The 25755-nt window shown below is 47.2% G+C and overlaps 2 protein-coding genes across 2 annotated transcripts in view; one reads left to right on the top strand and one right to left on the bottom strand.

Moving 5' to 3' along the window:
• Positions 1-3364, top strand: part of lgr6 (leucine-rich repeat containing G protein-coupled receptor 6) — a 115684-nt gene extending 112320 nt beyond the window's left edge. The window contains exon 20 of the mRNA XM_031793365.1: positions 1992-3364. Within this exon, the coding sequence (XP_031649225.1) occupies positions 1992-3187 (1196 nt within the window). The 3' untranslated portion in view covers positions 3188-3364. The remainder of the gene's footprint in view (positions 1-1991) is intronic.
• A 6081-nt stretch (positions 3365-9445) lies between these two features.
• Positions 9446-22316, bottom strand: ube2t (ubiquitin-conjugating enzyme E2T (putative)). The gene is made up of 7 exons (XM_031794901.1): positions 22201-22316; positions 21891-22008; positions 21585-21654; positions 21133-21238; positions 20877-20975; positions 14755-14838; positions 9446-9881 (listed from the first exon to the last, which is right to left on the bottom strand). The coding sequence occupies exons 2-7, from the start codon at positions 21997-21999 to the stop codon at positions 9771-9773; spliced, it is 579 nt and encodes a 192-aa protein (XP_031650761.1). The 5' UTR covers positions 22000-22008; positions 22201-22316; the 3' UTR covers positions 9446-9770.
• Between the last annotated feature and the right edge of the window lie 3439 nt (positions 22317-25755).

Below are 25755 nucleotides of genomic sequence, written 5' to 3'. Positions count from 1 at the left end.
GCTGTATCTGTTCTTAGTTCTGCATTTTTTGAACGGAGCATGCTTATCTAAAATGGTGAGGAAGTTACTTTTAAAGAATGACCAGGCATCCTCAACTGACGGGATGAGGTCAATGTCCTTCCAGGATACCCGGGCCAGGTCGATTAGAAAGGCCTGCTCACAGAAGTGTTTTAGGGAGCGTTTGACAGTGATGAGGGGTGGTCGTTTGACTGCGGCTCCGTAGCGGATACAGGCAATGAGGCAGTGATCGCTGAGATCCTGGTTGAAGACAGCGGAGGTGTATTTGGAGGGCCAGTTGGTCAGGATGACGTCTATGAGGGTGCCCTTGTTTACAGAGTTAGGGTTGTACCTGGTGGGTTCCTTGATGATTTGTGTGAGATTGAGGGCATCTAGCTTAGATTGTAGGACTGGCGGGGTGTTAAGCATATCCCAGTTTAGGTCACCTAACAGAACAAACTCTGAAGCTAGATGGGGGGCGATCAATTCACAAATGGTGTCCAGGGCACAGCTGGGAGCTGAGGGGGGTCGGTAGCAGGCGGCAACCGTGAGAGACTTATTTCTGGAGAGAGTAATTTTCAAAATTAGTAGTTCGAACTGTTTGGGTATTATGGGTTATTGTGTGATGTCATTATGGGTTATTGTGATGTCATTATGGGTTATTGTGATGTCATTATGGGTTATTGTGATGTCATTATGGGGTATTGTGATGTCATTATGGGGTATTGTGATGTCATTATGGGGTATTGTGATGTCATTATGGGTTATTGTGATGTCATTATGGGTTATTGTGATGTCATTATGGGGTATTGTGATGTCATTATGGGTTATTGTGATGTCATTATGGGTTATTGTGATGTCATTATGGGTTATTGTGATGTCATTATGGGTTATTGTGATGTCATTATGGGTTATTGTGATGTCATTATGGGTTATTGTGATGTCATTATGGGTTATTGTGATGTCATTATGGGTTATTGTGATGTCATTATGGGTTATTGTGATGTCATTATGGGTTATTGTGATGTCATTATGGGTTATTGTGATGTCATTATGGGTTATTGTGATGTCATTATGGGTTATTGTGATGTCATTATGGGTTATTGTGATGTCATTATGGGTTATTGTGATGTCATTATGGGTTATTGTGATGTCATTATGGGCTATTGTGATGTCATTATGGGTTATTGTGATGTCATTATGGGTTATTGTGATGTCATTATGGGTTATTGTGATGTCATTATGGGGTATTGTGATGTCATTATGGGGTACTGTGATGTCATTATGGGGTATTGTGATGTCATTATGGGTTATTGTGATGTCGTTATAGGGTATTGTGATGTCATTATGAGGTATTGTAATGTCATTATGGGTTATTGTGATGTCATTATGGGGTATTGTGATGTCATTATGGGGTATTGTGATGTCATTATGAGGTATTGTGATGTCATTATGTGGTATTGTGATGTCATTATGGGGTATTGTGTTGTCATTATGGGGTATTGTGATGTCATTATGGGGTATTGTGATGTCATTATGGGGTACTGTGATGTCATTATGGGGTACTGTGATGTCATTATGGGGTATTGTGATGTCATTATGGGGTATTGTGATGTCATTATGGGGTATTGTGATGTCATTATGGGGTATTGTGATGTCATTATGGGGTATTGTGATGTCATTATGGGGTATTGTGATGTCATTATGGGGTATTGTGATGTCATTATGGGGTACTGTGATGTCATTATGGGGTATTGTGATGTCATTATGAGGTATTGTGATGTCATTATGGGGTATTGTGATGTCATTATGGGGTATTGTGATGTCATTATGGGGTATTGTGATGTCATTATGGGGTATTGTGTGTAGATTGATGAGGGGGAAAAACTATTTACATTTTTTTAGAATAAGACTGTAAAAAAAAAGTCAAGAGGTCTGAATACTTTCCTAATGCACTGTATATTGTTAAAAGTATGTCTGTCTCGCCCGCCTAGGTCCGTTCCGGCCATGTGACTCCCTGCTAGGCAGCTGGTTGGTCCGTGTGGGTCTGTGGTGCGTCTCCATCGTGTCTCTACTTGGGAACTCTCTCTTGCTGCTGTCACTCTTCGGTTCGGCGGGCTATCTCTCCCCGCTGCGGTTCACCACCGCCTGCATGGCCGCTGCCAACCTCCTCACCGGCGTATGCACATGCACGCTCGCCCTCGTGGACGCCCTCACGCTGGGAGAATTTGGACGCCACGGCGCCCGCTGGGAGTCGGGTCCCGGTTGCCAGGTGACGGGGTGGGTGTGGGTGTTTGCGTCCGAGGCGAGCGTGCTGCTGTTGACCCTGGCGGCCGTGCAGTGTGGCATGACGTGCACACGGGCCTACGGAAAGGCGCCCTCACACGGGAGCGTCCGTACGTGCGCGTTCTTCTGCCTCACCCTATCTCTCACCCTGGCATCCCTCCCTCTGGTCAATGTGGGGGAGTACGGTTCCACCCCTCTCTGCCTGCCCTCCCCCTTGCATCCCCCCTCCTCCCATCCCCCCTCCTCTCTAGGCTTCCCTCTCTCTCTGATCATGATGAATACACTGTGTCTGCTGATAGTGACAGTCTCCTACATCCGTCTGTACTGGGAGCTGCTGAGAGGAGAGTGCGAGGGGCTGTGGGACTGCAGCATGATTAAACACATCACCTGGTTGATCTTCATCAACGGTCTCCTCTACATCCCAGTGGCCTTCCTGTCTCTCTGCTCCCTGCTGGGGCTGCTTTCTCTGGGGGAGGAGGTGCTGAAGTCAGTCCTGCTCCTTCTACAACCCCTCCCCTCCTGCCTCAACCCACTCCTCTTCCTCCTATTCACCCGAGACCACACCCACTTCTTGTTCTGGCCACATCCCAAGGCACGCCCCCAGTTATACCGGGACTGCACGCTTGAAGACTCGCTGGTCTCTGTGGACACAGAGAAGAGCTTGTGTTCTGATTTGTCGACGCAGGTGTCACTCGCCGAGGCTGACGCCCTTTACGGTGGAAGCCCCGCCCTCCAACCCCGGATGGATCCAATCAGATTATCCCACTGCTCTTCTTCCTCCTCCTCTTCCTCGGTTCCTCTGATCCCGTGTCAGACACCTTCCCCCAGCCTGAGAGAAAGAGAGATGGAGAGTGAAAGAGAGAGGGAAAGAGATATGGAGAGCGAGAGGGAGGCAGAGTGGTAAGGTATGAATCACTAAACTACAATGGGACACAATCTCAGTTGTCAAGCACCGCTGGCTGGGACCCTACGAGACATTATAAACCAACACATTCCCTACTGCCTCCCTCCTCTCTCCTTCCCTCCCTCCCTCCCTCTCCATCCCTCGCTCTCCTTTCCTCCCTCCTCTCCTTCCCTCCCTCCTCCTTTCTGCCCTCTCTCTCCTTCCCTCCCTCCTCTCTCTCCATCCCTCTCTCTCCTTCCCACCCTCCTCTCTCCTTCCCTCCCTCCTCTTTCCTTCCCCTCCCTCTTCTCTCCTTCCCTCCCTCTCTCTCTTTCCCTCCCTCTCTCTCCATCCCTCTCTCTCCTTCCCGCCCTCCTCTCTCCTTCCCTCCCTCCTTCCCTCCCTCCTCTCTCCTTCCCTCCCTCTTCTCTCCTTCCCTCCCTCCTTCCCTCCCTCCTCTCTCCTTCCCTCCCTCTTCTCTCCTTCCCTCCCTCTCTCTCCTTCCCGCCCTCCTCTCTCCTTCCCGCCCTCCTCTCTCCTTCCCGCCCTCCTCTCTCCTTCCCTCCATCCTCTCTCCTTCCCTCCATCCTCTCTCCTTCCCTCCATCCTCTCTCCTTCCATCCCTCTCTCTCCTTCCATCCCTCTCTCTCCTTCCCTCCCTCCCTCTCCTTCCCTCCCTCTCTCCTTCCCTCCCTCTCTCTCCTTCCCTCCCTCCTTCTCTCCCTCTCTCTCTCCCTCTCTCTCTCTCTCTCTCCCTCCCTCTCTCCCTCCCTGCCTCCCTCCTCTCTCCTTCCCTCACTCCTCTCTCCTTCCCTCCCTCCCTCCTCTCTCCTTCCCTCCCTCCCTCCTCTCTCCTTCCCTCCCTCCCTCCCCTTCCCTCCCTCTCCTTCCCTCCCTCTCTCCTTCCCTCCCTCTCTCCTTCTCTCCCTATCTCCCTCCTTCTCTCCCTCTCTCTCTCTCTCCCTCCTCTCTCCTTCCCTCCCTCCTTACCTCCCTCCCTCCTCTCTCCTTCCCTCCCTCCCTCCTCTCTCCTTCCCTCCCTCTTCTCTCCTTCCCTCCCTCTCTCTCCATCCCTCTCTCTCCTTCCCGCCCTCCTCTCTCCTTCCCTCCATCCTCTCTCCTTCCCTCCCTCCTCTCTCCTTCCCTCCCTCTCCCCTTCCCTCCCTCCTCTCCCCTTCCCTCCCTCTCTCCTTCCTTCCCTCCCTCCCCTTCCCTCCCTCTCCTTCCATCCATCCCTCACTCATAAGGGGACCATTACAGAAGACCGGCAGCAGGGGGCCTTTGAAAGTGCATCAGTCCTGGAGAAAGCATCATCATTAGTGTCAGCATCGCTCCACACAGAGACATCCTACAACAGTATTGAAGAGTCTACTACTAAGTATATCACTAAGGCCTCAAACCTGCATTAAGGTATTTTCACAGTAGCTCTTTCTCCAAAGATCAAATGAACACAGACTGGTCTTGGATACTGTATAAAACTACTAGCAGGGTGACCAGACTGGTCTTGGGTACTGTATAAAACCTACAACTACTAGCAGGGTGACCAGACTGGTCTTGGGTACTGTATAAAACCAACAACTACTAGCAGGGTGACCAGACTGGTCTTGGGTACTGTATAAAACCTACAACTACTAGCAGGGTGACCAGACTGGTCTTGGGTACTGTATAAAACCAACAACTACTAGCAGGGTGACCAGACTGGTCTTGGGTACTGTATAAAACCAACAACTACTAGCAGGGTGACCAGACTGGTCTTGTGTACTGTATAAAACCTACAACTACTAGCAGGGTGACCCCCCCCCCCTCCCGCTCCACACAGGTCTGTTTTCACTTTTCAGAATATTGTCAAATAAGACACAGCCTAAACATTGCTATGGCAGATTTGAATGAATCCCAGCCTTAGTGTCCTTAATAGTCCATCAGTACACACTACTATGTATCCTACTGCCATCACTAGTCACAAAGGGTAGTAGAGGATATTATATAGATATTCCAACAAATAGACTGGGGATTCATTCAAATGAAATGTCCCAGATGTTCATGAGATGTTCACTGTCAACTCTGTTGATTTGATTGAATTCCAGCCATATTACCAGCAGATGTATGGCTGAATGAATGATCGGTAGCCTGGGTCCCTTCACAGACTGTAGAGTAGCGCCCAATCCAAAATAGACCCCTGGACACTTCTCCCCTCACCAATGCTCAGGGCCCTTCATTCAGATGTCAAACTATTTGGTTTAAGCAATGTAGATCCATTTGATGTAGGTGGACTTTCTGGCCATATAGTTTACACTTATCTAATCCTTTCAGATGAGTAGTGATGTATAGGGGACAGGGATTAACTAGAGGTTCTGGTGTACAGTAGACTAGCTAGCTGGGGCTGTTCAGCGAGGGGACAGGGATTATCTAGAGGTTCTGGTGTACAGTAGACTAGCTAGCTGGGGTCTGTTCAGCGAGGGGACAGGGATTATCTAGAGGTTCTGGTGTACAGTAGACTAGCTAGCTGGGGTCTGTTCAGTGAGGGGACAGGGATTATCTAGAGGTTCTGGTGTACAGTAGACTAGCTAGCTGGGGTCTGTTCAGCGAGGGGACAGGGATTATCTAGAGGTTCTGGTGTACAGTAGACTAGCTAGCTGGGGTCTGTTCAGCAAGGGGACAGGGATTATCTCGAGGTTCTGGTGTACAGTAGACTAGCTAGCTGGGGTCTGTTCAGCGAGGGGACAGGGATTATCTAGAGGTTCTGGTGTACAGTAGACTAGCTAGCTGGGGTCTGTTCAGCGAGGGGACAGGGATTATCTCGAGGTTCTGGTGTACAGTAGACTAGCTAGCTGGGGTCTGTTCAGTGAGGGGACAGGGATTATCTCGAGGTTCTGGTGTACAGTAGACTAGCTAGCTGGGGTCTGTTCAGCGAGGGGACAGGGATTAACTAGAGGTTCTGGTGTACAGTAGACTAGCTAGCTGGGGTCTGTTCAGCGAGGGGACAGGGATTATCTCGAGGTTCTGGTGTACAGTAGACTAGCTAGCTGGGGTCTGTTCAGCGAGGGGACAGGGATTAACTAGAGGTTCTGGTGTACAGTAGACTAGCTAGCTGGGGTCTGTTCAGCGAGGGGACAGGGATTATCTAGAGGTTCTGGTGTACAGTAGACTAGCTAGCTGGGGTCTGTTCAGCGAGGGGACAGGGATTATCTAGAGGTTCTGGTGTACAGTAGACTAGCTAGCTGGGGTCTGTTCAGCGAGGGGACAGGGATTATCTAGAGGTTCTGGTGTACAGTAGACTAGCTAGCTGGGGTCTGTTCAGCGAGGGGACAGGGATTAACTAGAGGTTCTGGTGTACAGTAGACTAGCTAGCTGGGGTCTGTTCAGCGAGGGGACAGGGATTAACTAGAGGTTCTGGTGTACAGTAGACTAGCTAGCTGGGGTCTGTTCAGCGAGGGGACAGGGATTATCTAGAGGTTCTGGTGTACAGTAGACTAGCTAGCTGGGGTCTGTTCAGCGAGGGGACAGGGATTATCTCGAGGTTCTGGTGTACAGTAGACTAGCTAGCTGGGGTCTGTTCAGCGAGGGGACAGGGATTAACTAGAGGTTCTGGTGTACAGTAGACTAGCTAGCTGGGGTCTGTTCAGCGAGGGGACAGGGATTATCTAGAGGTTCTGGTGTACAGTAGACTAGCTAGCTGGGGTCTGTTCAGCGAGGGGACAGGGATTATCTCGAGGTTCTGGTGTACAGTAGACTAGCTAGCTGGGGTCTGTTCAGCGAGGCTGCAGATGGAAATGCATTCATGACGTCCTGTCTGTTCTGTTCTACACCATATATATATACACCATATATATTTCTAAGTATGGTGTTTTGTAACGTTCCACCCTGCTGAACAGAGACCAGGTGATGATGTAAATACAATGTAACTACCTCTGAACTAGTATGTTATTGTTCCTATGGACGGGTTGCCTGAAGTCACGAAAATGATGCAGAGGCCTTACAGTAGAGGATACAACAGGTGTATAACAGTACATTATTCAACTGATAGTCTGATAGAGAGGCATCTAGGTCAGTTGACAAGAAGCTGAGCGTTGTTTGTCTGATAGAGAGACATCTAGGTCAGTTGACAAGAAGCTGAACGTCGTTTGTCTGATAGAGACATCTAGGTCAGTTGACAAGAAGCTGAACGTCGTTTGTCTGATAGAGAGACATCTAGGTCAGATGAAGCTGCCATGTGGCTCATTTCAACTAGTTTTATCTTGTTAGAACTGACCTCAAGTTGCTAAAATTCGCTAACTAACAACTGTCAATATATTTGAAACAAGTACTCATTCTACACATGTATGTGTTCAATAAACATAGTTCCACACGTGTCAGTCTAAGCCAACCCTGTCAGTTTTGCCCCATAGTTCCACACGTGTCAGTCTAAGCCAACCCTGTCAGTTTTGCCACATAGTTCCACACGCGTCAGTCTAAGCCAACCCTGTCAGTTTTGCCCCATAGTTCCACACGCGTCAGTCCAAGCCAACCCTGTCAGTTTTGCCCCATAGTTCCACACGCGTCAGTCTAAGCCAACCCTGTCAGTTTTGCCCCATAGTTCCACACGTGTCAGTCTAAGCCAACCCTGTCAGTTTTGCCCCATAGTTCCACACGTGTCAGTCTAAGCCAACCCTGTCAGTTTTGCCCCATAGTTCCACACGTGTCAGTCTAAGCCAACCCTGTCAGTTTTGCCCCATAGTTCCACACGCGTCAGTCCAAGCCAACCCTGTCAGTTTTGCCCCATAGTTCCACACGCGTCAGTCTAAGCCAACCCTGTCAGTTTTGCCCCATAGTTCCACACGTGTCAGTCTAAGCCAACCCTGTCAGTTTTGCCCCATAGTTCCACATGCGTCAGTCTAAGCCAACCCTGTCAGTTTTGCCCCATAGTTCCACACGCGTCAGTCTAAGCCAACCCTGTCAGTTTTGCCCCATAGTTCCACACGTGTCAGTCTAAGCCAACCCTGTCAGTTTTGCCCCATAGTTCCACACGCGTCAGTCTAAGCCAACCCTGTCAGTTTTGCCTCATAGTTCCACACGCGTCAGTCTAAGCCAACCCTGTCAGTTTTGCCCCATAGTTCCACACGCGTCAGTCTAAGCCAACCCTGTCAGTTTTGCCCCATAGTTCCACACGTGTCAGTCTAAGCCAACCCTGTCAGTTTTGCCCCATAGTTCCACACGCGTCAGTCTAAGCCAACCCTGTCAGTTTTGCCCCATAGTTCCACACGCGTCAGTCTAAGCCAACCCTGTCAGTTTTGCCCCATAGTTCCACACGCGTCAGTCTAAGCCAACCCTGTCAGTTTTGCCCCATAGTTCCACACGCGTCAGTCTAAGCCAACCCTGTCAGTTTTGCCCCATAGTTCCACATGCGTCAGTCTAAGCCAACCCTGTCAGTTTTGCCCCATAGTTCCACACGCGTCAGTCTAAGCCAACCCTGTCAGTTTTGCCCCATAGTTCCACACGTGTCAGTCTAAGCCAACCCTGTCAGTTTTGCCCCATAGTTCCACACGCGTCAGTCTAAGCCAACCCTGTCAGTTTTGCCTCATAGTTCCACACGCGTCAGTCTAAGCCAACCCTGTCAGTTTTGCCCCATAGTTCCACACGCGTCAGTCTAAGCCAACCCTGTCAGTTTTGCCCCATAGTTCCACACGTGTCAGTCTAAGCCAACCCTGTCAGTTTTGCCCCATAGTTCCACACGCGTCAGTCTAAGCCAACCCTGTCAGTTTTGCCCCATAGTTCCACACGCGTCAGTCTAAGCCAACCCTGTCAGTTTTGCCCCATAGTTCCACACGCGTCAGTCTAAGCCAACCCTGTCAGTTTTGCCCCATAGTTCCACACGCGTCAGTCTAAGCCAACCCTGTCAGTTTTGCCCCATAGTTCCACACGCGTCAGTCTAAGCCAACCCTGTCAGTTTTGCCCCATAGTTCCACACGCGTCAGTCTAAGCCAACCCTGTCAGTTTTGCCCCATAGTTCCACACACATCCGTTTTGTTGCTAAATAACCAACCCTTCTAAAAAAAAACATTTCCCCTTTGTTTTAACACAACACATAAAATATAACCTGTAGTTTGTTACAAACTGACTTGTTCCTTTGGATGTACATACCTTCTAATTGTTGATATGGTAAAAACGTTTTTTATTGAATTAAATACCTGTTAAAAGTTATGGTTGAATAAAAATGTTTTTATACGAGTAGAGATGACTGGTCTTCGTTTTATGTGATTACACATTCCAATGGTAAATATGTAAATAAAATGTTCAACTCAGTTAGCTTCAAAACATATTTTAATAAGAAAAGAAGAATCTATTTGGAGTAAGCAGCATGACATTACATTGGACCTGGGTACTGTATTAAAACCGACAACTACTACCAGGTCGACCCCTCTCAACAGGTATGCTTTCACTCCTCAGAATAACAAGTGTGTGAGCTGAATACTAAATAAAGACACTGCCTAAACATTGCTATGAATGAATCCCAGCCTTAGTCTGTACATAACTATATAAAAAGGGAAAATCTCAAACACTTAAAAGACAAAGTGAAGTAAATTACTGTTCCCAACACAACGGGGCAGAGCACAAAATGTGTGACGCGCTACAGACACGTTCTCTTGGGGTGTTCCTCTGTCTTGTCCTGAGCTTGTCTCTTCAGGGCCGGCGGCTGGACCTGAGCTTCGGCACTGTCCACGGTCTCCACCACACCACCCTACACACACACACACACACACACACACACACACACACAAACTATTAATTAACTGCTGAAGACAAGCATTAAAGTATACTACTCTTCAAATGGAATACTGAACTTCAGTCAGGAGATATTTGATCATTGAACAGCATATTAAGCTCTGCAGCTACAGTTCCCTTAATCAAATGGCCTGGTATCTTTCTAGAATGAACACGTTCACTAAATAGAAGCGTCATAACATTCTGACACTGACGGGGAGTTACAGCACCACCTTGTGGCGAGAAGACACATATTTAACAGATGTTATTGGTCCATACACATATTTAACAGATGTTATTGGTCACATATTTAACAGATGTTATTGGTCCATATTTAACAGATGTTATTGGTCCATATTTAACAGATGTTATTGGTCCATATTTAACAGATGTTATTGGTCCATATTTATCAGATGTTATTGGTCCATATTTAACAGATGTTATTGGTCACATATTTAACAGATGTTATTGGTCACATATTTAACAGATGTTATTGGTCCATATTTAACAGATGTTATTGGTCCATATTTAACAGATGTTATTGGTCACATATTTAACAGATGTTATTGGTCACATATTTAACAGATGTTATTGGTCCATATTTAACAGATGTTATTGGTCCATATTTAACAGATGTTATTGGTCACATATTTAACAGATGTTATTGGTCACATATTTAACAGATGTTATTGGTCCATATTTAACAGATGTTATTGGTCCATATTTAACAGATGTTATTGGTCACATATTTAACAGATGTTATTGGTCACATATTTAACAGATGTTATTGGTCCATATTTAACAGATGTTATTGGTCACATATTTAACAGATGTTATTGGTCCATATTTAACAGATGTTATTGGTCCATATTTAACAGATGTTATTGGTCCATATTTAGCAGATGTTATTGGTCCATATTTAGCAGATGTTATTGGTCCATATTTAACAGATGTTATTGGTCACATATTTAACAGATGTTATTGGTCCATATTTGGCAGATGTTATTGTGGGTGTAGTTAAATGCTTGTGTTTCTAGCTCCAACAGGTCAGTAATATCTAACTAAATGCTTGTGTTCCTAGCTCCAACAGTAGTATCTAACTAAATGCTTGTGTTTCTAGCTCCAACAGGTCAGTAATATCTAACTAAATGCTTGTGTTCCTAGCTCCAACAGTGTAGTAGTATTTAACTAAATGCTTGTGTTCCTAGCTCCAACAGGTCAGTAGTATCTAACTAAATGCTTGTGTTCCTAGCTCCAACAGTGTAGTAGTATTTAACTAAATGCTTGTGTTCCTAGCTCCAACAGGTCAGTAGTATTTAACTAAATGCTTGTGTTCCTAGCTCCAACAGGTCAGTAGTATCTAACTAAATGCTTGTGTTCCCAGCTCCAACAGTGGAGTAGTATCTAACTAAATGCTTGTATTCCTAGCTCCAACAGTACAGTAGTATCTAACTAAATGCTTGTGTTCCTAGCTCCAACAGTGCAGTAGTATCTAACTAAATGCTTGTGTTCCCAGCTCCAACAGTGGAGTAGTGTCTAACTAAATGCTTGTGTTCCTAGCTCCAACAGTGGAGTAGTGTCTAACTAAATGCTTGTGTTCCTAGTTCCAACAGTGCAGTAATATATAATGCTTGTGTTTCTAGCTCCAACAGGTCAGTAGTATCTAACTAAATGCTTGTGCTCCTAGCTCCAACAGGTCAGTAGTATCTAACTAAATGCTTGTGTTCCTAGCTCCAACAGTCAGTAATATATAATGATTGTGTTTCTAGCTCCAACAGTGCAGTAATATATAATGATTGTGTTTCTAGCTCCAACAGTGCAGTAATGTATAATGCTTGTGTTTCTAGCTCCAACAGTCAGTAATATATAATGATTGTGTTTCTAGCTCCAACAGTCAGTAATATATAATGATCGTGTTTCTAGCTCCAACAGTCAGTAATATATAATGATTGTGTTTCTAGCTCCAACAGTCAGTAATATATAATGATTGTGTTTCTAGCTCCAACAGTCAGTAATATATAATGATTGTGTTCCTAGCTCCAACAGTCAGTAATATATAATGATTGTGTTTCCAGCTCCAACAGTCAGTAATATATAATGCTTGTGTTTCTAGCTCCAACAGTGCAGTAATATATAATGATTGTGTTTCTACAGTAGCTCCAACAGTCAGTAATATATAATGCTTGTGTTTCTAGCTCCAACAGTCAGTAATATATAATGATTGTGTTTCTAGCTCCAACAGTCAGTAATATATAATGCCTGTGTTTCTAGCTCCAACAGTCAGTAATATATAATGATTGTGTTTCTAGCTCCAACAGTCAGTAATATATAATGATTGTGTTTCTAGCTCCAACAGTACAGTAATATATAATGATTGTGTTTCTAGCTCCAACAGTCAGTAATATATAATGATTGTGTTTCTAGCTCCAACAGTCAGTAATATATAATGATTGTGTTTCTAGCTCCAACAGTCAGTAATATATAATGATTGTGTTTCCAGCTCCAACAGTCAGTAATATATAATGATTGTGTTTCTAGCTCCAACAGTCAGTAATATATAATGATTGTGTTTCTAGCTCCAACAGTCAGTAATATATAATGATTGTGTTTCTAGCTCCAACAGTCAGTAATATATAATGCTTGTGTTTCTAGCTCCAACAGTCAGTAATATATAATGCTTGTGTTTCTAGCTCCAACAGTGCAGTAATATATAATGATTGTGTTTCTACAGTAGCTCCAACAGCGAGTCATATATAATGATTGTGTTTCTAGCTCCAACAGTCAGTAATATATAATGATTGTGTTTCTACAGTAGCTCCAACAGTCAGTAATATATAATGATTGTGTTTCTAGCTCCAACAGTGCAGTAATATATAATGATTGTGTTTCTAGCTCCAACAGTCAGTAATATATAATGATTGTGTTTCTAGCTCCAACAGTACAGTAATATATAATGATTGTGTTTCTAGCTCCAACAGTCAGTAATATATAATGATTGTGTTTCTAGCTCCAACAGTCAGTAATATATAATGATTGTGTTTCCAGCTCCAACAGTGCAGTGATATATAATGCAGTAATATATAATATATCACTCTGGTATTCTCATCTCATTTTGACATGACAGGATGAGCGGAGTGACATTCTAGGACGAGCGGAGTGACATTCTAGGACGAGCGGAGTGACATTCTAGGACGAGCGGAGTGACATTCTAGGACGAGCGGAGTGACATTCTAGGACGAGCGGAGTGACATTCTAGGACGAGCGGAGTGACATTCTAGGACGAGCGGAGTGACATTCTAGGACGAGCGGAGTGACATTCTAGGACGAGCGGAGTGACATTCTGGGACGAGCGGAGTGACATTCTGGGACGAGCGGAGTGACATTCTGGGACGAGCGGAGTGACATTCTGGGACGAGCGGAGTGACATTCTGGGACGAGCGGAGTGACATTCTGGGACGAGCGGAGTGACATTCTAGGACGAGCGGAGTGACATTCTAGGACGAGCGGAGTGACATTCTAGGACGAGCGGAGTGACATTCTAGGACGAGCGGAGTGACATTCTAGGACGAGCGGAGTGACATTCTAGGACGAGCGGAGTGACATTCTAGGACGAGCGGAGTGACATTCTAGGACGAGCGGAGTGACATTCTAGGACGAGCGGAGTGACATTCTAGGACGAGCGGAGTGACATTCTGGGACGAGCGGAGTGACATTCTGGGACGAGCGGAGTGACATTCTGGGACGAGCGGAGTGACATTCTGGGACGAGCGGAGTGACATTCTAGGACGAGCGGAGTGACATTCTAGGACGAGCGGAGTGACATTCTAGGACGAGCGGAGTGACATTCTAGGACGAGCGGAGTGACATTCTAGGACGAGCGGAGTGACATTCTAGGACGAGCGGAGTGACATTCTAGGACGAGCGGAGTGACATTCTAGGACGAGCGGAGTGACATTCTAGGATGAGCGGAGTGACATTCTAGGATGAGCGGAGTGACATTCTAGGATGAGCGGAGTGACATTCTAGGATGAGCGGAGTGACATTAGAATAAACAGAGTATTTACAAATGAGACGATTAAAGCAGTACGTAAACATTATAGTGGCCAGTGATTTCATGTCTATGTATAGAGGGCAGCAGTCTCTAAGGTGCAGGGTTGAGTAGCCAGCCAGTGATGGCTGTTTAACAGTCTGATGGCCTTGAGATAGAAGCAGTTTTTCAGTCTCTCGGTCCCAGCTTTGATGCACCTGTACTGACCTCGCCTTCTGGATGATAGCGGGGTGAACAGGCAGTGGCTCGGGTGGTTGTTGTCCTTGATGATCTTTAAGGCCTTCCTGTGACATCGGGTGGTGTAGGTGTCCTGGAGGGCAGGTAGTTTGCCCCCGGTGATGCGTTGTGCAGACCTCACTACCCTCTGGAGAGCCTTACGGTTGTGGGCGGAGCAGTTGCCGTACCAGGCGGTGATACAGCCCGACAGGATGCTCTCGAATGTCTTCAGGCTCCTGAGGCTGAAGAGGCGCTGTTGTGCCTTCTTCACCACACTGTCTGTGTGGGTGGACCATTTCAGATCGTCCGTGATGTGTACGCAGAGGAACTTGAAGCTTTCCACCTTCTCCACTGTCCCTTCGATGTGGATGGGGGGGTGCTCCCTCTGCTGTTTCCTGAAGTCCACGATTAGCTCCTTCGTTTCGTTGACGTTGAGGTTATTTTCCTGGCACCACACTCCCAGGACCCTCATCCACTACATAGCATGACTACATGAAGCTACAGCACCACCTTGTGGAGAGAAGACACCACTACATACAGTCAGTGTGTCTACGGTCCACATATCTAACCACCTGGTTAACATTACCTTGTTGTTCTGTACAGCATGTTTCTCCGTCCATCTCTTGGCCTTCTCCAGATATACCTGCTTGCTGTACTTCAACTCTGAAGACTGGGAGAGAAACAGACCGTGTGTGAGACGGATAACGTCACCGAGGGTGTCTCAGGGGAGGATACGGAAAAAACAAAAACACATTTCCAATTCACACATATATTAATACACACTTGTACATGTGTGAAATAGGGCCAATGCACCCACCAAAATGATGATTAATTATGAATTATACTGAACAAAAAGATAAAAACGCAACATGCAACAATTTCTAATATTTTACTGCTACAGTTCAAATAAGGAAATCAGTCCATCGAAATAAATTCATTAGGCTCTAATCTATGGATTTCACTTGACTGTGCTGCAATGGAAGGGCCGGGAGGGCATAGGCCCAGCCTCTGGGGAGCCGGGCCCAGCCACTGGGGAGCAGGGCCCAGCCACTGGGGAGCAGGGCCCAGCCACTGGGGAGCAGGGCCCAGCCACTGGGGAGCAGGGCCCAGCCACTGGGGAGCAGGGCTCAGCCACTGGGGAGCAGGGCCCAGCCACTGGGGAGCAGGGCCCAGCCACTGGGGAGCAGGGCCCAGCCACTGGGGAGCAGGGCCCAGCCACTGGGGAGCAGGGCCCAGCCACTGGGGAGCAGGGCCCAGCCACTGGGGAGCAGGGCCCAGCCACTGGGGAGCAGGGCCCAGCCACTGGGGAGCAGGGCCCAGCCACTGGGGAGCCGGGCCCAGCCACTGGGGAGCAGGGCCCAGCCACTGGGGAGCAGGGCCCAGCCACTGGGGAGCAGGGCCCAGCCACTGGGGAGCAGGGCCCAGCCACTGGGGAGCAGGGCCCAGCCACTGGGGAGCAGGGCCCAGCCACTGGGGAGCCGGGCCCAGCCACTGGGGAGCAGGGCCCAGCCACTGGGGAGCCGGGCCCAGCCACTGGGGAGCAGGGGCCTGCCACTGGGGAGCAGGGGCCTGCCACTGGGGAGCAGGGCCCAGCCACTGGGGAGCAGGGCCCAGCCACTGGGGAGCAGGGCCCAGCCACTGGGGAGCCGGGCCCAGCCACTGGGGAGCCGGGCCCAGCCACTGGGGAGCCGGGCCCAGCCACTGGGGAGCCGGGCCCAGCCACTGGGGAGCAGGGCCCAGCCACTGGGGAGCAGTACTCCTCAGCGCCACCTCTGAAGATCCCTCGAGTGAAAAAGCCAGATGTGGAGGGCTGATGTGGACACAGGTGGTCTGAGGCCAGTTGGACGTTCTGCCAAAGACTCTAAACCGACGACGTAGGTGGTAGAGAAGTTAACATTAAATTATACTTCATAACTTCAATCTGTGGCATTATGCTGTGTGACAAGACTGCACATTTTAAAGTGGCCTTTTATTGTGCCCAGCACAAGGTGCACCTATGTAATGACCATACTGTTTAATCAGCTTCTTGACATGCAACACCTGTCTGGTGGATATTTTCACTAACAGGGATGGAAACAAATGTACGCACAACATTTGCGTCTGGAAAACGTGTCATGAAACATATAACAAACACTTGTTCAGCGTAGAAAACTGTGTGTGTGAGAGGGTTACAGGACCAACATCAACTCTGTGTGTGTGTGTGAGGGCTACAGGACCAACATCAACTCTGTGTGAGGGTTACAGGACCAACATCAACTCTGTGTGAGGGCTACAGGACCAACATCAACTCTGTGTGAGGGCTACAGGACCAACATCAACTCTGTGTGAGGGCTACAGGACCAACATCAACTCTGTGTGTGTGTGTGAGGGCTACAGGACCAACATCAACTCTGTGTGTGTGTGTGAGGGCTACAGGACCAACATCAACTCTGTGTGAGGGTTACAGGACCAACATCAACTCTGTGTGAGGGTTACAGGACCAACATCAACTCTGTGTGTGTGTGTGAGGGCTACAGGACCAACATCAACTCTGTGTGAGGGTTACAGGACCAACATCAACTCTGTGTGAGGGCTACAGGACCAACATCAACTCTGTGTGAGGGCTACAGGACCAACATCAACTCTGTGTGAGGGCTACAGGACCAACATCAACTCTGTGTGAGGGCTACAGGACCAACATCAACTCTGTGTGAGGGCTACAGGACCAACATCAACTCTGTGTGAGGGTTACAGGACCAACATCAACTCTGTGTGAGGGTTACAGGACCAACATCAACTCTGTGTGAGGGCTACAGGACCAACATCAACTCTGTGTGAGGGCTACAGGACCAACATCAACTCTGTGTGAGGGCTACAGGACCAACATCAACTCTGTGTGAGGGCTACAGGACCAACATCAACTCTGTGTGAGGGTTACAGGACCAACATCAACTCTGTGTGAGGGTTACAGGACCAACATCAACTCTGTGTGAGGGCTACAGGACCAACATCAACTCTGTGTGAGGGCTACAGGACCAACATCAACTCTGTGTGAGGGTTACAGGACCAACATCAACTCTGTGTGAGGGTTACAGGACCAACATCAACTCTGTGTGAGGGTTACAGGACCAACATCAACTCTGTGTGAGGGCTACAGGACCAACATCAACTCTGTGTGAGGGCTACAGGACCAACATCAACTCTGTGTGAGGGTTACAGGACCAACATCAACTCTGTGTGAGGGCTACAGGACCAACATCAACTCTGTGTGAGGGCTACAGGACCAACATCAACTCTGTGTGAGGGCTACAGGACCAACATCAACTCTGTGTGAGGGTTACAGGACCAACATCAACTCTGTGTGAGGGTTACAGGACCAACATCAACTCTGTGTGAGGGTTACAGGACCAACATCAACTCTGTGTGAGGGTTACAGGACCAACATCAACTCTGTGTGAGGGCTACAGGACCAACATCAACTCTGTGTGTGTGTGTGAGGGCTACAGGACCAACATCAACTCTGTGTGTGTGTGTGAGGGCTACAGGACCAACATCAACTCTGTGTGAGGGTTACAGGACCAACATCAACTCTGTGTGAGGGTTACAGGACCAACATCAACTCTGTGTGTGTGTGTGAGGGCTACAGGACCAACATCAACTCTGTGTGAGGGTTACAGGACCAACATCAACTCTGTGTGAGGGCTACAGGACCAACATCAACTCTGTGTGAGGGCTACAGGACCAACATCAACTCTGTGTGAGGGCTACAGGACCAACATCAACTCTGTGTGAGGGCTACAGGACCAACATCAACTCTGTGTGAGGGCTACAGGACCAACATCAACTCTGTGTGAGGGCTACAGGACCAACATCAACTCTGTGTGAGGGTTACAGGACCAACATCAACTCTGTGTGAGGGTTACAGGACCAACATCAACTCTGTGTGAGGGCTACAGGACCAACATCAACTCTGTGTGAGGGCTACAGGACCAACATCAACTCTGTGTGAGGGTTACAGGACCAACATCAACTCTGTGTGAGGGTTACAGGACCAACATCAACTCTGTGTGAGGGTTACAGGACCAACATCAACTCTGTGTGAGGGTTACAGGACCAACATCAACTCTGTGTGAGGGCTACAGGACCAACATCAACTCTGTGTGAGGGCTACAGGACCAACATCAACTCTGTGTGAGGGCTACAGGACCAACATCAACTCTGTGTGAGGGCTACAGGACCAACATCAACTCTGTGTGAGGGCTACAGGACCAACATCAACTCTGTGTGAGGGCTACAGGACCAACATCAACTCTGTGTGAGGGTTACAGGACCAACATCAACTCTGTGTGAGGGTTACAGGACCAACATCAACTCTGTGTGAGGGCTACAGGACCAACATCAACTCTGTGTGAGGGCTACAGGACCAACATCAACTCTGTGTGAGGGCTACAGGACCAACATCAACTCTGTGTGAGGGCTACAGGACCAACATCAACTCTGTGTGAGGGCTACAGGACCAACATCAACTCTGTGTGAGGGCTACAGGACCAACATCAACTCTGTGTGAGGGCTACAGGACCAACATCAACTCTGTGTGAGGGCTACAGGACCAACATCAACTCTGTGTGAGGGCTACAGGACCAACATCAACTCTGTGTGAGGGCTACAGGACCAACATCAACTCTGTGTGAGGGCTACAGGACCAACATCAACTCTGTGTGAGGGCTACAGGACCAACATCAACTCTGTGTGAGGGCTACAGGACCAACATCAACTCTGTGTGAGGGCTACAGGACCAACATCAACTCTGTGTGAGGGCTACAGGACCAACATCAACTCTGTGTGAGGGCTACAGGACCAACATCAACTCTGTGTGAGGGCTACAGGACCAACATCAACTCTGTGTGAGGGCTACAGGACCAACATCAACTCTGTGTGAGGGCTACAGGACCAACATCAACTCTGTGTGAGGGCTACAGGACCAACATCAACTCTGTGTGAGGGCTACAGGACCAACATCAACTCTGTGTGAGGGCTACAGGACCAACATCAACTCTGTGTGAGGGCTACAGGACCAACATCAACTCTGTGTGAGGGCTACAGGACCAACATCAACTCTGTGTGAGGGCTACAGGACCAACATCAACTCTGTGTGAGGGCTACAGGACCAACATCAACTCTGTGTGAGGGCTACAGGACCAACATCAACTCTGTGTGAGGGCTACAGGACCAACATCAACTCTGTGTGAGGGCTACAGGACCAACATCAACTCTGTGTGAGGGCTACAGGACCAACATGGGCCAACTCTGTGTGAGGGCTACAGGACCAACATCAACTCTGTGTGAGGGCTACAGGACCAACATCAACTCTGTGTGTGTGTGTGAGGGCTACAGGACCAACATCAACTCTGCTCGTCCAACATCTCATTCCAAAATCATGGGCATTAATATGGAGTTGGTCCCTCCTTTGCTGCTATAACAGCCTTCACTCTTCTGGGAAGGCTTTCCACTAGATGATGGAACATTGCTGCGGGGACTTGCTTCCATTCAGAGACAACAGCACTAGTGAGGTCGGGCACTGATGTTGGGCGATTAGGCCTGGCTCGCAGTCTGCGTTCCAATTCATCCCAAAGGTGTTTGATGGGGTTGAGGTCAGGGCTCTGAGCAGGCCAGTCAAGTTCTTCCACACCGTTCTTGACAAACTCTTTCTGTATGGATCCCGATTTGTGCACGGGGGCATTGTCATGCTGAAACAGGAATGGGCTTTCCCAAACTGTTGCCACAAACTTGAAAACACAGAATAGTCTAGAATGTCATTGTATGCTGTAGCATTAAGATTTCCCTCCACTGGAACCAAGGGGCCCGAACCATGAAAAACAGACCCAGCTCTCCTCCACCAAACTTTACAGTTGTCACTAAGCATTTTGGCACGAAGCATTCTCCTGGCATCCGCCAAACTCAGATTCGTCCGTCAGAATGCCAGATGGTGAAGCTGACGTTGCATCCAGAGGATGTTTGTAACTCGGTAGTGAGTGTTGCAACTGAGGACAGATGATTTTTACACGCTACAAGCTTCAGCGGTCCCGTTCTGTGAGCTTGTGTGGTCTACCACTTTGTGGCTGAGCCGTTGTTGCTCCTAGACATTTCCACTTCACAATAATAGGACTTACAGTTGCCCGGGGCAGCTCTAGCAGGGCAGAAATGTGATGAACTGACTTATTGGAAAGGTGGCATCTTATGAGGGTGCCACGTTGAAAGTCACTGAAAACTTCAGTAAGGGCCATTCTACTGCCAATGTTTGTCTATGGAGATTGCATGGCAGTGTGCTCGATTTTATACACCTGTCAGCAACGGGTGTGACTGAAATAGCCACATCCACTCATTTGAAGGGGTGTCCACATACTTTTGCATATATAGTGTATATCAGCTATGGGGTCAGTCTGTCTGTTATATCAGCTATGGGGTCAGTCTGTCTGTTATATCAGCTACGGGGTCAGTCTGTCTGTTATATCAGCTATGGGGTCAGTCTGTCTGTTATATCAGCTATGGGTTCAGTCTGCCTGTTATATCAGCTATGGGTTCAGTCTGCCTGTTATATCAGCTATGGGGTCAGTCTGTCTGTTATATCAGCTATGGGGTCAGTCTGTCTGTTATATCAGCTATGGGGTCAGTCTGTCTAGTCTGAGTCGTTGTACGGACAGGGACAGTGAAGGAGCCAGTGTTACTCACTATGTCAGCCATGAGTGGGTCGTCAAGGTTGGGTTCAGCCATCAGCAGCTGTATGGAGGTGAGCACTGTGGAGATGTTCAGTGAAGGTTTCCACGCACCCTGCACACACACACACACACACACACACACACACACACACACACACACACAAAGAGAAGAGGTGCTACACATGGTGCAGAGGTTGGCTGTCCATGTTGTATCTTGCGTGGGCGTGAATGTGTGTTACCCTGGGTGGTAGTTTGAGTGTGTGTGTTACCCTGGGTGGTAGTTTGAGGGCGTCGTGACAGATGCGACCATTGTTGTCTATGTTGGGGTGGTAGATGGGGGTCAGGAATCTCATCTTAGGGGGTTCAAACGGATACCTGGAGGGTTAGGAGAGAACTCAGGGGGCTCAATGGGATACCTGGAGGGTTAGGAGAGAACTTAGGGGGCTCAAACAGATACCTGGAGGGTTAGGAGAGAACTTAGGGGGCTCAAACGGATACCTGGAGGGTTAGGAGAGAACTCAGGGGGCTCAAGCGGATACCTCGAGGGTTAAGAGAGAACTTAGGGGGCTCAATGGGATACCTGGAGGGTTAGGAGAGAACTTAGGGGGCTCAATGGGATACCTGGAGGGTTAGGAGAGAATGATCACAATGATTGTACCTAAAACATGTACTAAACCTGTATCTACTCAGAGATGTGTGTGTTATGTCAGTCACATCATACCTGTCTGGAACTATGATCTCCAGTGAGAAGACTCCTCCTTCAAACGGAGTCTCAGCTCCGCCCACTATTTCTACACAGGACAAGGGACAGTAACAACACCTATAGACGTTTATATCTATATAAAACGACATCATTGATCACTACTATAAATGTATGTTTATAATATACGGTATATATTATTGATTAACACCAATAGGCTATCAATGGCGGATGCATGAAAAAAGTTCCTTCGACACATATACTAGCACCCACCGAGAGGCTACATAACCGTACGACTGACTGATCGATAAGTTGATTGATACTCACGGGCCCGGAGCTCGTCCATCTTCCCCTCGGTCTGCCAGCAAGTGATCCCCGGTGAAGGCTCCATGCTAAGCAGCTGTAACTCGCGCTTCAGACGGGAGGTCCTCTGCATTTTCTCGCTCTGAGACACCCGGTGAAATACATGTTTAACTAGTTCGCTAAGTAACGAGTTAGTTAACTACAGACCAACCGTAGCTAGCTATATAACGTTACAGTAGCTAAGTTAGAAGCTTTGTGTCAACTAACGTTATTTACGTTAGTCTTGATGCTGGACACTTGTTGGGTATATTATTATCGACATATTTGGGCTTACCTGGACAAAATACTATGACGATTTTCGCTTCAAATATACCTGTAGGCGACAGAAAGAAGTGGCTAGCAAGGGGGTTGACAGAATGTTTAGATTTTCCCTCCTTATACCTCACCGGAAATCCGGGTTTTGGTGAAGTGCATTTTGGGTGTTGTAGTTCATTGGCAGAATGTAGAAAACTTCTCAAAGAAAATTGTAGGCCATCTACCAAAGCTTCATCCAAATTATAGACAAATTTGACACTATGTCAATATACATATATTCAGGTTTATTTTATTAATAAAACTAAGTTGCTTAGGTTTATTTTATCAAATTCAACTGGTATGAAGTACCACTGTATGAGTCATAATACCCATCAAACTTAGCAGTCAAACAAGGAAATGGCTCCAATAATTTTTCCACCATTCACTTTTTCGATAGAGGATTTTAGAAACACTTAAAATAAAATAAACATTCTCCTTCTCCCAAATCCAGATAGCTGATGTTCTGAAACAGCTGCCAAATCTGGATCCCTACAAATCAGCTGGGCTAGACAATCTGGACCCTCTCTTTCTAAAATTATCAGTCGAAAATGTTGCAACCCCTATTACTAGCCTGTTCAACCTCTCTTTCGTATCGTCTGAGATCCCTAAAGATTGGAAAGCTGCTGCGGTCATCCCCCTCCGCTATGCAATCTGGTTTCCGAGCTGGTCATGGGTGCACCTCAGCCACGCTCAACGATATCATAACCGCCATCGATAAACGACAGTACTGTGCAGCCGTCTTCATCGACCTGGCCAAGGCTTTCGACTCTGTCAATCACCGCATTCTTATTGGTAGACTCAGCCTTGGTTTCTCTAATGACTGCCTCGCCTGGTTCACCAACTACTTCGCAGACAGAGTTCAGTGTATCAAATCGGAGGGCCTGTTGTCCGGACCTCTGGCAGTCTCTATGGGGGTGCCACAGGGTTCAATTCTCAGGCCGACTCTTTTCTCTGTATATATCAATGAGGTCGCTCTTGCTGCTGGTGATTCTCTGATCCACCTCTATGCAGACGACACCATTCTGTATACTTCTGGCCCTTCTTTGGACACTGTGTTAACAAACCTCCAGACAAGCTTCAATGCCATACAACTCTCCTTCCGTGGCCTCCAACTGCTTTAAATGCAAGTAAAACTAAGTGCATGATCTTCAACCGATCGCTGCCCTCACCTGACCGCCTGTCCAACATCACTACTCTGGACGGCTCTGACGTAGAATATGTGGACAACTACAAATACCTAGGTGTCTGGTTAGACTGTAAACTCTCCTTCCAGACTCACATCAAGCATCTCCAATCAAAAACCCCCGTAAAACTGACTATCCTACCGATCCTTGACTTTGGCGATGTCATTTACAAAATAGCTTCCAATACTCTACTCAGCAAACTGGATGCAGTCTATCACAGTGCCATCTGTTTTGTTACCAAAGCCCCATATACTACCCACCACTGCAACCTGTATGCTCTAGTCGGCTGGCCCTCGCTACATATTCGTCGCCAAACCAACTGGATCCAGGTCATCTATAAGTCTTTGCTAGGTAAAGCCCAGCCTTATCTCAGATCCCTGGTCATCATAGCGCTCCAGCAGGTATATTTCACTGGTCACCCCCAAACACTTCCGTTGGCCGCCTTTCCTTCCAGTTCTCTGCTGCCAAATGACTGGAACAAATGGTAAAAATCACTGAAGCTGGAGACTTATATCCCCCTCACTAACTTTAAGCATCAGCTGCCAGAGCATCTTACCGATCACTGTACCTGTACATAGCCCATCTGTAAATAGCACACCCAACTACCTCATCCCCATATTGTAATTTTTTTGTTGTTGTTCTTTTTCACCCCAGTGTCTCTACTTGCACATCATCATCTGCTCATCTCTCACTCCAGTGTTAATAATGCTAAATTGTAATTATTTCACCACTATGGCCTATTTATTGCCTTACCTCCCTAATCTTACTGCATTTGCACACACTGTACATAGATTTTTCTATTGTGTTATTGACTGTACGTTTGCTTATCCCATGTGTAACTCTGCATTGTTGTTGTTGTCGCTTTGCTTTATCTTGACCAGGTCGCAGTTGTAAATTACAACTTGTTCTCAACTGGCCTACCTGGTTAAATAAAGGTGTTCTCAACTGGCCTACCTGGTTAAATAAAGGTGTTCTCAACTAGCCTACCTGGTTAAATAAAGGTGTTCTCAACTGGCCTACCTGGTTAAATAAAGGTGTTCTCAACTAGCCTACCTGGTTAAATATTAAATAAAGGTGTTCTCAACTGGCCTACCTGGTTAAATAAAGGTGTTCTCAACTGGCCTACCTGGTTAAATAAAGGTGTTCTCAACTGGCCTACCTGGTTAAATAAAGGTGTTCTCAGCTGGCCTACCTGGTTAAATAAAGGTGTTCTCAACTGGCCTACCTGGTTAAATAAAGGTGTTCTCAACTGGCCTACCTGGTTAAATAAAGGTGAAATAAAAAAATATCTAACAAGTAATCTAACAATTCACAACAACTACCTTATACACACACATGTAAAGGGATGAATAAGAATATAAATAAATATATGTTTGTTTTATTTATTCGTTATTTTACCAGGTAAGTTCAAATCAAATCAAATGTATTTATGTAGCCCTTCGTACATCAGCTGATATCTCAAAGTGCTGTACAGAAACCCAGCCTAAACCCCAAACAGCAAGCAATGCAGGTGTAGAAGCACGGTGGCTAGGAAAAACTCCCTAGAAAGGCCAATACCTAGGAAGAAATCTAGAGAGGAACCAGGCTATGTGGGGTGGCCAGTCCTCTTCTGGCTGTGCCAGGTGGAGATTATAACAGAACATGGCCAAGATGTTAAAATGTTCATAAATGACCAGCATGGTCAAATAATAATAAGGCAGAACAGTTGAAACTGGAGCAACAGCACTGCCAGGTGGACTGGGGACAGCAAGGAGTACACACCAGGTTCGGCTAGTTGCACTTTTATCACGGTCCCTTAGCCGTGAGTGCACAATTATTCCCCTACTAAAAACAACATTGAGTAAACTTTTTGAAAACATAATCGAACGGAGGGGGAAAAGGGCTGTACCTTGCTCTCTATTTTTATTTGATTCTAGATATATCACATGAATCATCTTAGGACCTTCCATCGAAGAGGTACTGACGAGCCAACTCCGAATATCAAACCAATATCCAAACTGTATACAAATGTAATTACAAATGTAATGCTGCGTTAGCTGGCTCATTAGGACCAATGAATGAACCGAATCCGTTTGTCCCCCTTTTTTGATTTATTGTTTATTGAATCAAAAATAAACACACAATTAGACATAATTGAGTTCAAGAATTGACAAGAGCATAGAAGATAAACTAAAAATTATATGTTTCTTCCCACTCAACTCCAGGTGTCCGACATTCGTCATACATTTTGGGCACCAGGCGTCCGTATAGCCTCTCCAGAAAACAACACGCACTCAATATAGATATTCAGGTTTGAGTTCATGGAAGTGATATCTGCACTTGTTTTTAAAACACCTCTATGGATCCTTTCG

Source organism: Oncorhynchus kisutch, linkage group LG17 (assembly GCF_002021735.2).
Source record: "Oncorhynchus kisutch isolate 150728-3 linkage group LG17, Okis_V2, whole genome shotgun sequence".
NCBI lineage: Eukaryota > Metazoa > Chordata > Actinopteri > Salmoniformes > Salmonidae > Oncorhynchus > Oncorhynchus kisutch.
This window is presented reverse-complemented; position numbering and strand designations above follow the sequence as displayed.